General features: G+C 41.3%; 1 protein-coding gene across 1 annotated transcript in view; it reads left to right on the top strand.

Annotated features, from left to right (window-relative positions):
- Positions 1–7,928: 7,928 nt before the first annotated feature.
- LOC141082518 (visinin-like) overlaps positions 7,929–18,432 on the top strand; it is an 84,292-nt gene continuing 73,788 nt past the window's right edge. The window contains exon 1 of the mRNA XM_073566425.1: positions 7,929–8,389. Within this exon, the coding sequence (XP_073422526.1) occupies positions 8,009–8,389 (381 nt within the window). The 5' untranslated portion in view covers positions 7,929–8,008. The remainder of the gene's footprint in view (positions 8,390–18,432) is intronic.

Raw genomic sequence — 18,432 nt, 5'->3', positions numbered from 1 at the left:
GATCGGACACCATGTCGCGATTGGAAAACCCCTGATGTACCAAAACAGTGGAAACCCCCCACAAATGACACCATTTTGGAAACTAGACCCCCCAAGGAACTTATCTAGATGTGTGGTGAGCAATTTGAACCCCCCAGTGCTTCACTGAAGTTTATAACGCCCGGGCGTGAAAATAAAAAAATCATATTTTTTCCACAAACATGATCAATTAGTCCCCATTTTTTTTATTTTCCCAAGGGTAACAGGAGAAATTGGACCCCAAAAGTTGTTGTCCAATTTGTCCTGAGTACGCTGACACCCCATATGTGGGAGAAAACTACTGTATGGGGACACGTCGGGGCTTGGAAGGGAAGTAGTGACGTTTTGGAATGCAGACTTTGATGGAATGGTCTGCGGGTGTCATGTTGCCTTTGGAGAGCCCCTAATGTACCTAAACAGTGGAAACCCCCCACAAATGACCCCATTTTGGAAACTAGACCCCCTAATGAACCTATCTAGATGTGTGGTGAGCACTTTGAACCCCCAAGGGCTTCACAGAAGTTTATAATGCCCAGGCATGAAAATAAAAAAATCGTATTTTTTCCACAAACATGATCAATTAGTCTCCAATTTTTTTATTTTCCCAAGGGTAACAGGAGGAATTGGACCCTAAAAGTTGTTGTCCAATTTGTTCTGAGTACGCTGATACCTCATATGTGGGAGAAAACTACTGTATGGGCACACGTCGGGGCTCGGAAGGGAAGTAGTGACGTTTTGGAATGCAGACTTTGATGGAATGGTCTGTGGGTGTCATGTGCGTTTGGAGAGCCCCTGATGTACCTAAACTATTGAAACTCCCCACAAGTAAACCCAATTTTGGAAACTAGACCCCCCACGGAACTTATCTAGATGTGTGGTGAGCACTTTGAACCCCCAAGTGCTTCACAGAAGTTTATAACGCCTGGGCGTGAAAATAAAAAAATCATTTTTTTCAGCAAAAATTATATTTTTGCCCCCAATTTTTTATTTTCCTAAGGGTAACAGGAGAAATTGGACCCCAAAAGTTGTTTTGTAATTTGTCCTGAGTAGGCTGATACCCCATATGTGGGGGTAAAACACTGTTTGGGCGCATGGCAGAGCTTGGAAGGGAAGGAGCACCATTTGACTTTTTCAACGCAGAATTGGCTGGAATTGAGATCAGACGCCATGTTGCCTTTGGAGAGCACCTGATATGCCCAAACAGTGGAAACCCCCCAATTATAACTCCAACCCTAACCCCAATACACCCCTAACCCTAATCTGAGCCCTAGCCCTAACCCTAGCCCTAACCCTAGTCCTAGCCCTAACCCTAATGGGAAAATGGAAATAAATACATTTTCTTTTAGTTTTATTATTTTTCCCTAACTAAGGGGGTGATAACGGGGGGTTTGATTTACTATTTATGGCGGTTTTTATGTTTGGCAGCTGTCAGACGCTAAAAGACGCTTTTTATTGTAAAAATAGTTTTTGCATCACCACATATTGTGAGTTATAATTTTTCCGTATTTTGACCCACCGAGTCATGTGAGGTCTTATTTTTTGCGGGACGAGTTGACGTTTTCATTGGTACCATTTTCGGGCACGTGACATTTTTTGATCGCTTTTTATTCTGATTTTTGGGACGCAGAATGAACAAAAACCAGCGTTTCATGAATTTCCTTTGGGGGGTGCGTTTACACCGTTCCGCGTGCGGTAAAATTGATAAAGCGCTTTTATTCTTCGCGTCGGTATGGTTACAGCGATACCTCATTTAAGTCTTTTTTTATGTTTTGTTGGTTTTTTGCAATGAAAACAATTTTATATAAAAAATAATTATTTTTGTATTTTTTTGCGGATGACACTGTATGGCGGCTCGTTTTTTGCGGGACAAGATGACGGTTTCAGCGGTACCATGGATATTTATATGCGTCTTTTTGATCGCGCGTTATTGCACTTTTTGTTCGGTGGTATGATAATAAATCATTATTTTTTGCTTCGTTTTTTATTTTTATTTTTTAAGGGGTTCGCTAAAGGGGTTAACTAATGGAACAGTTTTATAGGGTGGGTCGCTACGGACGCGGCGATACCAAATATGTGTACTTTTATTGTTTTTTTGTTTTCGCTAAAGGGGTTAACTAATGGAACAGTTTTATAGGGTGGGTCGCTACGGACGCGGCGATACCAAATATGTGTACTTTTATTGCTTTTTTTTTATTTTGAAAAAATGGATTTATTGGGGAATATTTTTTTTTTTTTTTACTAATTTATTTAGCGATTTTTTTAAAATTATTTTTAACACTTTTTTTTTTTACTTTATTACCTTTATTACATCACTGTCCTGTGACAGATTGCTGATCTGTCACATCACAGATCACTGTGACAGATCAGCGATCTGTCAGGCACTGCTGCAGACTTCCTCATGCCTGCGCTTTGCAGGCAGTGAGGAAGTCAGCTCCCTACAGGCCCCCGAAGGGGAAAGAGCCCCCCGCAGCAGCGCTGCACATTGCGCTGCTGTGGGGGGGCTCAGGGAAGCAAGGAGGGAGCCCCCTCCCTGCCGTTTGATCGCGGTGTACAAGGGGTTAACGTGTCGGGGGCGGTCCGTGACCGCCCCTGACACATTGTGCCGGGTGTCAGCTGTGATAATCAGCTGACACCCAGCCGCAATCAGCAGCGCTCACCACGTGGGCGCCGCTGATCGCTGGGACGTAATATTCCGTCCATGGTAATTAGGTCCAGGGTCACATGGACGGAATATTACGTCCATTGTAGGTAAGGGGTTAACATATTTCCCAGGAAAATCCATTTTGGTTTTGTTTTTGTATGTTTTAGTGTGCGCCTGTAAAAGTGGCGAAACACTCTGACAACATTGCTCACAGCTGTGACCTAGGAGTCAGAAATGCTTCCAGGGGTCTTCCCCATGATGTTCCCATGTCATTTGAGCACTGTTAGCATCGATTTCAGATGTTTTTAGACTATGAAAGGACCCCCGGGAAGGTTGCAGCAAAAATGCTCAGTTTTCTCGGTTCGTTGCTCAGGTCGAGCACCCGAGCATTCTAATTTGCTTGACCCGAGCAACGAACACCCGAGCATTTTAGTGATCGTTCATCACTATTCCTAATAAAGAAAATTTTGGTTCCAAAATTGTGCTGATGTAAAGGAGACATGTGGGAAATGTTATTTATTAACCCCTTCATGACCCAGCCTATTTTGACCTTAATGACCTGGCCATTTTTTGCAATTCTGACCAGTGTCCCTTTATGAGGTAATAACTCTGGAACGCTTCAACGCATCCTAGCGATTCTGAGATTGTTTTTTCGTGACATATTGGGCTTCATGTTAGTGGTAAATTTAGATCGATAATTTTTGCGTTTATTTGTGAAAAAATCAGAAATTTGGCGAAAATTTTGAAAATTTCGCAATTTTCAAATTTTGAATTTTTATTCTGTTAAACTAGAGAGTTATGTGACACAAAATAGTTACTAAATAACATTTCCCACATGTCAACTTTACATCAGCACAATTTTGGAAGCAAAATATTTTTTTATTAGGAAGTTATAAGGGTTAAAATTTGACCAGTGATTTCTCATTTTTACAACAAAATTTACAAAACCATTTTTTTTAGGGACCACCTCACATTTGAAGTCACTTTGAGGGGTCTATATGGCAGAAAATACCCAAAAGTGACACCATTCTAAAAACTGCACCCCTCAAGCTACTCAAAACTACATTCAAGAAGATTATTAACCCTTTAGGTGTTTCACAGGAACTAAAGCAACATGGAAGGAAAAAAAGGACATTTTAATTTTTCCAACAAAAATTTTCTTTCAGCATCAATTTTTTCATTTTCACATGGGCAACAGGATAAAATGGATCCTAAAATTTGTTGGGCAATTTCCCCTGAGTACACCGATACCTCATATGTGGTCAAAAACCACTGTTTGGGCGCACGGCAGGGCTCAGAAGGGAAGGAGTGCCATTTGACTTTTTGAATGGAAAATATGCTGGAATATTTAGCGCTTGCCATGTCGCGTTTGGAGAGTCGCTGTGTGCCTAAACACTGGAGCTCCCCCACAAGTGACCCCATTTTGGAAACTAGACCCCCCAAGGAACTTATCTAGATGCAAAGTGATCACTTTGAACCCCCAGGTGCTTCTCAAATTGATCTGTAAAAAAAAAAAAAGTACTTTTTTTCACAAAAATTATCTTTTAGCCTCAGTTTTTTCATTTTCACATGGGTAACAGGATAAAATGGATCGTAAAATTTGTTGGGCAATTTCTCCTGAGTACACCGATACCTCATATGTGGTCATAAACCACTGTTTGGGTGCACGGCAGGGCCCGGAAGGGAAGGAGCGCCATTTGACTTTTTGAATGGAAAATTAGCTCCAATCGTTATCGGACACCATGTCGCGTTTGGAGATCCCCTGTGTGCCTAAACATTGGAGCTCCCCCACAAGTGACACCATTTTGGAAACTAGACCCCTTAAGGAACTTATCTAGATGTGTAGTGAGCACTTTGAACCTCCAAGTGCTTCACAAAAGTTTATAACATAGAGCAGTGAAAATAAAAAATCATTTTTTTTCCTCAAAAATGATTTTTTAGCACGCTATTTTTTATTTTCACAAGGGTAACAGGAGAAATTGGACCCCAAAAGTTGTTGTCCAGTTTGTCCTGAGTATGCTGGTACCCCATATGTGGGGGGGCACTGTTTGGGTGCACGGCAGGGCGCAGAAGGGAATGAGCGCCATTTGACTTTTTGAAATGAAAATTAGCTCCAATCGTTAGCGGACACCATGTCGTGTTTGGAGAGCCCCTGTGTGCCTTAACTTTGGAGCTCCCCCACAAATGACCCCATTTTGGAAACTAGACCCCCTAAGGAACTTATCTAGATGCATAGTGAGCACTTTGAACCCCCAGGTGATTCACAGAAGTTTATAATGCAGAGCAGTGAAAATAAAAAATCTTTTTTTTCCTAAAAAAAAATTTTTTAGTTGGCAATTTTTTATTTTCACAAGGGTACTAGGATAAATTGGACCCCAAAAGTTGTTGTCCAGTTTGTCCTGAGTACGCTGGTACCCCATATGTGGGGGGGAACCACTGTTTGGGCACACGTTGGGGCTCAGCAGGGAAGTAGTGACATTTTGAAATGCTGACTTTGATGGAAAGGTCTCCGGGCGTCATGTTATATTTGCTGAGCCCCTGTGTGCCTAAACAGTGGAAACCCCCCACAAGTGACCCCATTTTGGAAACTAGACCACCAAGGAACTTATCTAGATGTGTGGTGAGCAGCACTTTGAACCCCCAAGTGCTTCACAGAAGTATATAACGCAGAACCGTGAAAATAAAAAATCTTTTTTTTCCTCAAAAAATGATTTTTTAGCCCTTAATTTTTTATTTTCACAAGGGTAACAGGAGAAATTGGACCCCAAAAGTTGTTGTCCAGTTTGTCCTGAGTACGCTGGTACCCCATATGTGGGGAGGAACCATTGTTTGGGCACACGTCAAGGCTCGGAATGGAAGTAGTGACGTTTTGAAATGCAGACTTTGATGGAATAGTCTGCGGTCGTCATTACGTTTGCAGAGCCCCTGATGTGCCTAAACAGTGGAAACCCCCCACAAGTGAACCCATTTTGGAAAATAGACCTTCCAAGGAATGTATGTAAGATGTGTTGTGAGCACTTTGAACCCCCCAAGTGCTTCACAGAAGTTTATAATGCAGAGACGTGAAAATGAAAAAATCATTTTTTTCCACAAAAATAATTTTTTAGCCCCAATTTTTTATTTTCCCAAGGGTAACACGAGAAATTAGTCCCCAAAAGTTGTTGTGCAATTTTTCCTGAGTACGCTGATACCTCATATGTTGGGGTAAACCACTGTTTGGGCACACGTCAGGGCTTGGAAGGGAGGGAGCACCGTTTGACTTTTTGAACGCAAAATTGGCTGGAATCAATGGTTGCACCATGTCGCGTTTGGCGACCCCCTGATGTGCCTAAACAGTGGAAACCCCTCAATTCTAACTCCAACCCTAACCCCAACACACCCCTAACCACAGCCCTAACCCTAACACATCCCTAACCACAAGCCTAACCCTAATTCCAACGCTAACCCTAATTCCAACCCTAACCCTAATTCTAACCCTAATTCCAACCCTAACCCTCTTTCCAATCCTAACCCTAACCCTCTTTCCAACCCTAACCCTAACCCTCTTTCCAACCCTAACCCTCTTTCCAACCCTAACCCTAACCCTCTTTCCAACCCTAACCCTAACCCTCTTTCCAACCCTAACCCTCTTTCCAACCCTAACCCTAACCCTCTTTCCAACCCTAACCCTCTTTTCAACCCTAACCCTAACCCTCTTTTCAACCCTAACCCTCTTTTCAACCCTAACCCTAACCCTCTTTTCAACCCTAACCCTCTTTTCAACCCTAACCCTAACCCTCTTTTCAACCCTAACCCTAACAGAAAAATAAAAATAAAAATATTTTCTTTATTTTATTAGTTCTGCCTACCTATGGGGGTGATAATCGGGGGGGTTTATTTACTTTTTCTTTCATTTTGATCACTGTGAGAGTGATCAAAATGAAAGAATGGAATCTGCAGCCGGCAGATTCGGGCGGGCGCACTGCGCATGCGCCCGCCATTTTCTAAGATGGCGGCGCCCATGAACCGGACCCGCCGGACACCGGGAGCGACAGGGGGACTTAGAAGGTGCCGGGGGAGGTGAGAGGGGGTGAGGGGGGGATCGGAGGCTGGCGGGGAGCAGAGGGAATGGGAGGGGGGCAGATGATGACAGCGGCGGCAGATCGCCGCTGTCATTCAGTTGCGGGGGGGGGCGATCGCCGGTGGGGGGGTGGAATCGGTGTCTCCAGCCATGTCCGATGCTACAGCAGCATCGGCCATGGCTGGGATTGTAATATTTCATCAATTTTCATTGATGAAATATTACTATCGCTCTGATTGGCTGTTTCACTTTTAACAGCCAATCAGTGCGATCGTAGCCACGTGGGGGCGAAGCCACGCCCCCTGTGGCGAAGAACAAAGCCCCCTGTATCTGCGGGTCGGGTGACCTTTCAGTAACCTAGGTCACCCGACCCGCAGGGGGGCTTTAAAGTCATGACGCCACATAGGCGTCATGGGTCATTCTGACACGACTTTTCATGACGCCTATGTGGCGTCAAAGGTCGTGAAGGGGTTAACTATTTTGTGTGATACGACTCTCTGATTTAAGGGCATAAACGTTAAAAGTTTGAAAATTGAGAAATTATTAAAATTTTTGTCAAATTTCCATTTTTTTCACAAATAAATGCAAGAAATTTTACCCTTATCATAAAGTACAATATGTCACGAGAAAACAGTCTCCACATCACTGGGATCCGTTGAAGCGTTCCAGAGTTATTACCTCATAAAGTGACAGTGGTCAGAATTGTTAAAATTGGCCTGGTCATTAAGGTGAAAACAGGCTTTGTCTCAAAGGGGTTAATGTAGAAATACTTTTATAAATTTGTTCACTGCCAAAAGTTTGAAACGTTTTTAAGTTTTGGTGTAAGTATTAAAAAAATATATATTAATTTGAGTAAAACATGGCTAAATTTGGCACACAGAGTTATGGCAAGAAAATGTTGTAAATTTTGCAATTTGTTGTGTAGCCACATACAAATTTGTTCTTGTTCAGTTGTTTTCTCTACTTGGAAAATGGAGGTGGACTATGAGCATATGGTGGAAATAGAAGACATGACTAAATCTGCTCAGGACTAAAATCCCCTAATGTTAAAACGAAGCATGCATCACTTAAGCCCTTTTCTCATGCAGTCCAGTAAGCTAGGGTGGAGTGGGCTGGCCTTCTGTTATCTGATGTCATAATTACCTTAAGAGTCTATAAAAGATGAAACTCTAAATCTTAACTTCTTTACTTCAAATCAGGTCTCTGGAAGTAATGCTGGTTTGACGTTAGCATTTAACCTAACAGAAGTAGCTGTAACCTCAAAAAATAGGTTCCGTGAATCACACAGAATGGGGAACAGTAAAAGTGGAGCCCTATCTAAAGAAGTTCTTGATGATTTAAAGTCAAATACAAGATATTCAGAGGACGAGCTTTGCAAGTGGTATGACAGTTTTAAGAAACAATGTCCAGATGGCAAGATTACTCGCCCAGATTTTGAAAAAATCTATGGCAATTTTTTTCCAAACTCTGATCCCAAAGCCTATGCGCAACATGTTTTCCGCAGTTTTGATACAAATGATGATGGCACATTGGATTTCCGGGAATACATCATCGCTCTTCACCTCACCTCTTCTGGAAAAACCAACCTGAAGTTGGAATGGGCATTTTCTTTGTTTGATGTTGACAGAAATGGTGAAATCAGCAAAGTTGAAGTCTTTGAGATTATTGCCGTAAGTAGACGTATAGTGCAATATTTAAACAAGCATAACAATTATTATTATGAAAACATGAAAATTAGGAAGTATATGTAAATGTTTTTATTAGAAATTAAGCAAATGTTTTATGAAAAAGTAGAACTAATTTTAACACAGAGAACGGTTACTCATAGAGTTTAATGGAGCCATTCATTCCGTGTGTTTGTTCCATTAAACTGCATGTACTATTCTCATTCATTTTGCATATCAGACTTTCAAGACAAAAATGGAAAAGATTTGTTTTCAATCTGTTTTTCAGATATTTTAATGGCAAAACAGTTTGCCTCGTCCAGTTTTTAAAAACTGATGTAAAATGTATGCAAATTGGATGAAACATGGGAGAAAACTTTCCTTTTTGAAGGACGCAAATGCAGAAATTGATGTGTGAACGTAGCTTATGGATTACTATGGACTAAGAGTGAGAATTTACATAATTATAACTGCAGAAAAGTAAAGGAAATAAACTTAGGAGTCTGACATATTGTCTTCATGTACCTAACAATCTGATTGGAGCTGATGTTTCCCCTGTATTTATGTTCGGTCAGCATTGCTTATTAAGCTCATTCATTGGCAGCGCTGTCCACAGATTGCAATCATTCAGTCCTTGTCCCCAATGGGTCTCACAGTCCTATTTTCCTATCTTTATGCTAAAGTGAATGAACCTGTGAGGATGTTTTTTGGAGCATGGTTGGAAACCCATACAAAATCAGAGGCAAACACATGACTCCTATAGAGATACAATAGAATAACAGTATGTGTGCTACATTATTGTGTTTTGTCTTTTGGGTTATAGTTTTAATTCTGTTGCATAAGTAGATTAATGTTTGTACAGAGTGAGGCAAAGATTCCATTGCTGCCTACCCTTACATCTACGTGTCTTATTAGTGCTCTCTAGAGCTCATCCCTTTAACACAGCTATGTGCCTAAAGGAACATTTACACTGCAAAGTAATCAAGAATAATCTTTGCCAAAAATGCTCGTTTCATGATTATCTTGCAGGATTTTACATGGTGAAGTTATCTTTTGTATACCATAACAGATCATTGTTGTCGGCAGTGCATGTTCCTGTGTAAACAGGTCTCCCACTGTTGTGAACTATGGTAGCCTGTGCTAAGCTGCCTGTGTAAACCGACATTCAGACGATCACTAATCAGTAAAAGTTTACCGATAGGCCGAATCTTAAGTTATTCATTTGTTTCAAGTAATATTTTAAGACTTTTTTTTTTGACAAATATCATTTTGCAATCTAATTTATAAGGTCAAATATATGAAAATCTATGGCTGTTTAATTCAACAGAATATATACCGTATATTTTTTCCATTTAACTGTAAAAAGGTTTTGTTTTTTTTAATAGATTGAATAGTTGAAGAAATATGTATATAGATACATATTTCACTAATATATATATAAATCTTTCATTTACAAACATTATTATAAGTTTGACTGAGATTCATACCAAGTAGATGCTATCTGCATCAATAGGATAGTGAGGTGCACATGGGTTGTCAGGGGCCTGCTGAAGTCCACCGTGCCTGTCATGATAGTGCTCCTGTGAACCCCAGCCTATCGCTAGACTTTCCTCTATATACTGCAGTACCATTATATTTTATATAGACTAAGTGATCAGATGATGGCAGCTTCAAATCTACCAAAAAGACTAAAAAAAAGTTTCTACAAATTCGAATCAACCCCTTTTTTCCCCCCATTAACAATATTATAAAAACATATTTGGTATCACTAAAAGTCAAAATGTAAAACTAATAAACCCCTACGGTAAAAGCTGTAAAAAAAAAAATGAAAATTGAAATACCTGATCTGCAGTTTTTCACTTACCACAACTCTGCCAAAAAAATGCAAAAAGAAGCAATCACCACACAGCAAATTTCTTTTGCAAATCTCTGTTTTTTTATTACTTACAAAAACAATTCTTACCAATTTGGCATCGCCTTAATTGATCTGGCCTACAACGTAAAAAATATAATCCAAAACACTACAGTGGAAATGTGGTTTTTTTTCGCTATTTTTTCACTGTTTCCCAGTGCATTGAGTGATAAATTGAACAGTGTAATATAGACTTATAACTCCTCCTTCAAAAAACAAACCCTAATACAGCTTTGTTGATGGAAAGCGAAAAAGTTTCGGTTCTTGGTGGAAAGGGAAGAAAAAAATGTAATCTCAAAAGGTTATTGAGGAGCCTTTTACCTGCGTCATTCTGTATTTCTGTATCGCCATGTCAGACTTACAACTGTCTTTACCATGTCCTGCAGCACTGACATCGCTCAATAAACATTCTGCTGTCCGCAGCCTGTAATCTCTAGCTTTTTATTATTCGCTTTTCGCTAACCAAGTACAACTATCTGAAGTCCATCTGTATCCAGACCTTTCCTGAATGCTTTCTCAGGCAGTACGTCTCGGGCACTTCTTGTGAGTAAATCGATATGAATAGGCAATTGTACATAGGGAGGAGACCTTTTCCTGTACATGTAAACTAATTTGAATGCCAGAAGCTTATTTCCTTAAACATACACATTTGCAGGCAAGTGATTGCGATAAGGCACAATCTGATGGCAGACACAATGCTGTGCAAGTCTGCAATAAACACGCCATGTTTGAGTTTAGAAAATGCGATCTTTACTTAGTAAGATCAGGATAATAATAATGTGGCATGATAATATTTGAAGATCTTCACTATGTCATATCCACAATGCTAACATGTGTTTTAAAAAGTAGACGTATATTGTTAGTGTACGTAATATTTTTTGATTATGAGCTATTTTTATCCTTACACAGATTTGATGTTTTTTCTATGCTTATGCAGTCTTACAGGTAAGCTAAGTGAAATATTTATAATCACTAGAGATGTGCGGATCATTTGAAACTTATATTCACCAGCTTTGCCAAATTATTATTATTTTTTTCGTTTGATTTGCGGTAAATAAATATGCCATGAATCGCAATACCATAAAGCCTCTAACTGCCTGGAAGAGATGTGTGTATCACTCAGAGGTATCATAAGACTGTACTAAACCCCTTTTGGGCTCCTTAATGCAAACATGGGCATATTAATGCCCGAGTACTTCACACTGGCTAGGGAAAAATGCAAGTAATGGCTTCTCAACTAGTCATGAAATGATTACCAAATTGAATACCCACTCTGACATTACAATGGAGTATGGACACAACAGTACGTTGCTAGGCTAACAAAATAGGCCAGTTCTTTCCACTGGTCCAATTTTCTGTCCCAGAAGTCCATGGAATCATAGATCAGGATATCTGACTGAGAAAGGACACAGTCTAGGTACAAATGAACCTGGCTTTTCAGCGGGTAGGACTGTGTGTTTGCTGAGGGGCATCAGGTTGTCATACTGGCACATGAAACATTTGGTCCATCATGTCAAATATACTCTAGCTATTGCTGCCTTGGCTACATGTTGTAGTCCTAGTGCTGGCACAGGCAGGGGAGCATTAGTCGGCAGGCATCACAAAGAGTCTCCTGGCCAGTTGTGAGGTCAGCAGGTGTCCACTCTGTGGAAGCTTTGTAGAGCAGGTAACACTGCTTATCCTAGTAAGAAGCCAATTTGGACAGAAAAAAAGCCAGAAAAATTCCCACGCTTGTAGCAAGGGTCTAAAAAGCATGGCTATTCAATATACTTCCATTTGCTTAATTGTTACAATGTGCCTATGATCTCACAAGAATTCCAGTATACAGCTTCCCATGCTTATCAGCATGACTGAGGGTCCCATTGGTTCATTTTAATTACTCAACTGAGACAGTTGGTTATCATGAGCAGCGCTGTCATCGTCATTTTCACTCGGTCAGCCTCATCATCTGCCTGTGCCAACTCTATTTATCCCTCAATATCCACCTGTTGTTATCCCACTAATACTCCTACAAATCGTGCATCATGTAACATGAACGGTGAGGAACCCCAATGGACACAGGATGGTGAAGAACATGTTCAAGTTACTGTTCTTCCTCCTTCACCTCATATATATAAGTGAATGCTGTTTCCAAAATAAATATGAGGGGGATGAAATTGCCGATTCCACATTCCATAATTTATTTCAGTTCTTCAATACAAAAAGTGAAACTCATATTGCATTTAATTTGGAAATCAAAGTTCCAGATTCTGGAGGAAGATTGGAGAGGCACACAATCCAAGCTGCTTGAGGTTTGTGTGTAATTTCTACAATCAGTGATGGTTTGGTGAGCCATGTAATCTGCTTGTATAGGTCCACTGTTTTAGCAAGACCAAAGTCAGCGCAGCTGTCTACCAGGAAATTTTAGATCACTTCATGCTTCCCTCTGCCGACAAGCTTTTTAGAGATGGAAATTTCTTTCTCCACCAGGACTTGGCACCTGTCCACACTGCCAAAAGTATCAATGCCTGTTTTACAAATGACGCGCCCCAGAGGCCGTGGGATACTCGGTACAAGGCCGGTTGTCTTAAAGGGATGTGTCACAGTGGCAGTGACCTGGTCCGTGGCCACAGGCGGCCATGTAAAAGAGGAGTATTGATTAGGGATAAAGTTTATGCAGTGATTTGTGACGCCAGTTGGAGTGTTCGACTGTAGTATAGCCGGCACTGCAGATGATCCCTGGGGGGTAGATGGTGATGGCAGTGCAGATGTTTAACCCTCTCCAACCTGTTCTGACCCTCACAGACTGTGATGGAAGTAGAAGGCACAGAGTAATGAGGCAGGAGACAAGGAAAGTCACTATATCATTTACTGTAGTTCAGGTGCAGTTCAGAGGAGATATTACAACTCTCACCAGGTTACAGTCTGCTTTGCAAAATGGGAGTTATCCTTCACTCTGCTGTGACTCGGTGTAAGCTTCCTGCTATTCTGATCCCTTCTGGGACCAAGGCGTCTCGGAATCTAGGACTTCCAGTATAGCCACAACTCACTGTGTATTCCTCATCTGGCAACTTGCAGCTTGGATCCTGTGTGAAGCTCAAGTTCCTTCTTGCACAATCCTTCACTGATCCTAGTTTGCTGCAGTCTTCCTGGGGAAAACACTCTGCTGTTGGTTGTATAAACTCACACAGTCCCTCAGCTTACCACCCTGCTCTGAAAGCATGGATGGCCTAGGGGCTGACTCCCTGATTCTTCTTAGCTTTGCTCCTGGAGGAAGCGCATGTCATGGCTTCCAGGAGCGTTCTCCATCTTCCTCCTTCTTCTTCACTGAAAACAACAACTCTACTCCTCCCCCTCCCAGTTAGGGTATGTCTGCAAAGCTCTAAGCTTCAGACAAGTAAGGGAGTGAGGTGAATTGTGTGTGTTGTGCTCTCTAGCAGAGAAAGCATAACTCCCATTCCTCACAAAACACATACAAAACAGTACTTATTTAACCCTTTTGTGGTGGCAAAGACGTAGGGCGCCACACAAACAACAGCATCACTGTGCTTGATTGGCCAGAAAACTTGCCTGACTTTAACCACATAGAGAATCTACGGGGTATTGTCAACAGGAAGATGAGAGACACCAGACCCAACAATGCAGACAAGCTGAAGGCTGCTATCAAAGCAACCTGGGCTTCCATAACACCTCAGCAGTGCCACAGTCTGATCGCCTCCATGCCATGCCGCATTGATGCAGTAATTGATGCAAAAGGAGCCCTGACCAAGTATTGAGTATGTTTACTGAACATACATTTCAGTAAGTCAACATTTTGGATTTTAAAATCATTTTTCAAGCTGGTGTTATAAAGTATTCTAATTTACTGAGATAATGACTTTTGAGTTTTCATTGGCTGTAAGCCATAATCATCAACATTATCAGAAATAAGCACTTGAAATAGATAACTCTGTTTGTAATGACTCTATATAATTTATGATTTTCACTTTTTGTATTGAAGAACTGAAATAAATTAACTTTTTGATGATATTCTAATTTTGTGAGAAGCACTTGTAGATGGTGCTCTTGTTTTTGTAAAGCCAGGAGAACATTTTCTGCCATATAAGAACACTTAAAATTAGCTGACACTTTCCTGGCTATCACCTTCCTCAAACAGGTATATTTCCTTCAGAAATGTTGCACAACTATATTCACTATGTGCAGCAAGCAGGGAGAGTTACCGTAGTTCCTTTGCCCGACCATAGCACAAACTGAATGTTGTATTCATTGTCACTCATGATAATTGCCAGCTGCAGTTCACAAAGAAGCAGAGACTGTGAGAGTTGCACACCAGGAATTCATCTAATGTATGGCTTTTGCCCCTTGCTTTCAAGCTGTAAAACCACTTGAAAACACTTTACCTTGCATAAGTGAAAAGAATGAGGTTGGTGTGCAGAATCAACACTGTGCTTTATGTCTGTTGGAGACATGTCTGTTGAGTATGATCTGGCATGCAGTAGGTATACGATGAGACAGAAAACAACTATATGGCAGTGGAAACAAATGTAGCTCACAGTCATGGTGATTCTACCACCTGTAGTGGTCGCAGTGGTGCATCGCTATCACTCCAAACATTCATTAAGTGGTCTATGAAGCTTATATATTGTTTCTGCCCATATTTGATGTTCCAGATGTTTAGAATACAGTGCACTCTGTAGCTCAAAGACAAATCTCAAGAGTGGCCTATTTTCTCCAGAATATGAATGCACACGTATCCTCTAGGAGCAGCATGCAAAAAAACTCCAACACAGAAGATGTCAGCATGTATGTTTTGCTACTACCATGACCAGACTTTTCAGGCTCCTTTGAGCCTTCTCCACCAATAGCACATGTAGAATTGGCTACTGAACAAGCAGATTGTGCCAGGAAAGATCTTTTTGCAGAATGCTGCCTGCACTGTATATCGAGAAGGCAAATCCTCTCCTTCTCTGATTACATCACCCCCTTGTCATCCATCTTGTCCACCACAAGATTATCATTCTCCATCATTCTCCTCTCTGATTCAGTTGACATTTGCATCTAGGTGGGAAATGGCCTAAGCTCCTTATCCTCCCACCCCTCCCGTGCCTAATTTCTACCTCAAGATTTGACCTGGCTCAATGTATTGCCATCACTGCCAGTACCTCCACCTGGTTCACAGAGCTGGCAACACAGCTTGGCCGTAAAATCAGGTCCTACCTCCTCTCTGGCCCAACTTCATTTGGGTAGAAATGCTGACTGTCCATCTTCAAAAAAAAAATCAGTTGGAAGAAGTTGTTGTGATGTCATATCTTCTTTAACACCTGGAGATAGAGGAGAAATTCCACTATGTACAATATTAAATGATATGGTGGCAGAGGAGGACAACTGAGAAAAACATTGACTCAAACTGATGGTGTCGCTGTCAGACACTGCATAATCCTGCTGTGACTGAGACGAGTAATGTGACACATATTCCATTATGAGCTCTGGTTCTTTCCCACTGATACACTTGCCAGAGGAAAAGTAGGCCAAGTGTAACCGGCGTTTGGTACTACTACTGTTGGGACGATTGCTGCCTGTGGTGATGCTGTAAGTGGCTGCCACATTTCTAGCTGTGGTATGAGTTTTTCTTTCTCTCATACTGCCACCAGTGCCAGAGCCACACACAAGTATAATGATGAAGTCGTTTACAAAACATGCTACTTACCACACTTGGTCAACCAAGGAAAAGCATGAAATCAACCAGAAATGCTAAGCAGTATTCAAGTCAAAGAGGCTAATTCAACATCAGCCGGTCCGTAATATTGGTGTGGAGTGTATATGTCTCCAATTTGACAGTTTAAACAGGTGTGTCAAAATAGATCTAAACAGTTAAATGGCTTGCTTTAATGTAATAACTTGCAGATTTTTGCAGAGTTTTGGTTAAAGCAAAATAATTACCCTGCCCCAAAAGGAATGCAACACCAAAAGCCAGAAGGTAGGGATATGACTTAATAATGCTGCAACAACACACAGCATTGTTGTGGGCTTTACAGCTGCCAAATTGGAATATGAAGACAGGTATGCAAACAGTAAAATGTTTGTAGAATGTTTTTAGATTTTTTTTAAATATTATTATAACCCTTGACAAAAATGTAACCAAGAATGCTTTGTTTACTAGTAAGTAAAGGAACTTATGGCAACTACAGCAGTATTTTTGTGGAGCATGTTAAATTTTACCAATAAAATACTTATGCAAAGTGTACCTTTTTTGCTCTTATTTTATATATACAGTATATATATATATATATATATTGTTTTAAATTCTCCCCCTTTAACAACAATGTAATATCCGCCCCATCACTCCACTGAGACAGCCCTGACCAAAATTACTAATGACCTACTTACAGCCAAATCAAACGGACAATACTTTATACTCCTGCTTCTAGACCTGTCTTCTGCATACGACATAGTTGACCACTGCCTCCTACTACAGATCCTCTCCTCCTTTGGCATCAAAGACCTCGCCCTATCCTGGATCTCCTCATACCTTTCCAACCGCACATTCAGCGTCTCCCACTCCCACACTACCTCCTCATCCCACCCTCTCTCTGTTGGAGTCCCCCTTGGCCTGGGTCAACTCATAAAGTCCCATGGATTCCAGTACCACCTTTATGCTGATGACACTCAGATCTACCTCTCTGGCCCAGATGTCAACTCTCTGCTGTCCAGAATCCCGGAGTGTCTATCAGCCATATCCTCCTTCTTCTCATCTCGCTTCCTCAAGCTCAATGTGGACAAATCTGAACTCATCATCTTTCCTCCATCTCACAGATCTTCCTTACCTGACCTACCCATCATAATTAATGACCTCAAGCTTTCCCCAGTACCGGAAGCCCGCTGCCTCGGAGTAACCATGACTCAGCCCTGTCCTTCAAGCCGCACATCCAAGCTCTTTCTACCTCCTGTCGCCTGCAGCTCAAAAAATGTTTCCAGAATCCGTCCTTTCCTCAACCCTCAATCTACTAAAATGCTTGTGCATGCCCTCATCATCTCCCTCCTCGACTACTGCAACATCCCTTTCTGTGGTCTCCCGGCTAACACCCTCGCACTTCTCCAGTCCATCCTTACCTCTGCTGCCCGACTAATTCATCTTTCTCCTTGCTACGCCTCCGCTTCTCCCCTCTGCAAATTTCTTCACTGGCTACCATTCCCTCAGCATATCCAGTTCAAATTACTAATACTGACCTACAAGGCCATCTATAACCTGTCTCCCCATATGTCTTTGAACTAATCTTCCGATACCTTCCCTCAAGTAATCTCCGGTCATCCCAAGACCTCCTTCTCTACTCCACACTTATTCGCTCCGCATCCAGCCCCCATCCTCTGGAATTCTTTGCCCCAACAAGTCCTACTATCACCCACATTCAGATCCTTCAGACGGAACCTGAACACCCACCTCTTCAAGAAAGCTTACAGCCTGCCATGACCCCGCTACCTCCTCACCACTACTGGAAATATCGCCTCAACCAACACCGGAACTGCGGCAACCCCCCAACCTACTGTCTCCTTCCCCACCATTCTGTAGCATGTAAGCCCGAAAGGGCAGGGTCCTCTCCCCTCTGTATCAGTCTGTCATTGTAAGTTTGTTTACTGCAAGTGACATCTGTAATTTGTATGTAACCCCTTCTCATGTAAAGCACCATGGAATCAATGGTGCTATATAAATAAATAATAATAATAATATCCCTAAAAAACTATGTTTCTTTGTCGGTACATGCACATAGAGTGATGAGTTGCCATAAGCAGCAGTATTGTGGCGTGTACACTTAATAAATTAAACTATTAACAGTTATGCAAAAATATAACTTTTTTGTATTTTTTTAATATACTTTTTTTGTTTAACCCCTTTACCCCCGAGGGTGGTTTGCACGTTAATGACGGGCCAATTTTTACTATTCTGACCACTGTCCCTTTATGAGGTAATAACTCTGGAACCCTTCCGTGGATCCCGGTGATTCTGACATTGTTTTCTCGTGACATATTGTACTTCATTAGAGTGGTAAAATTTCTTTGATATGACTTGAGTTTATTTGTGAAAAAAACTGAAATTTGGCAAACATTTTGAACGTTTTGCAATCTTCCAACTTTGAATTTTCATGCCCTTATATTATAGAGA

Source organism: Dendrobates tinctorius, unplaced genomic scaffold (genome assembly GCF_039654945.1).
Source record: "Dendrobates tinctorius isolate UK_male_01 unplaced genomic scaffold, ASM3965494v1 ptg000018l, whole genome shotgun sequence".
Lineage (NCBI taxonomy): Eukaryota > Metazoa > Chordata > Amphibia > Anura > Dendrobatidae > Dendrobates > Dendrobates tinctorius.
This window is presented reverse-complemented; position numbering and strand designations above follow the sequence as displayed.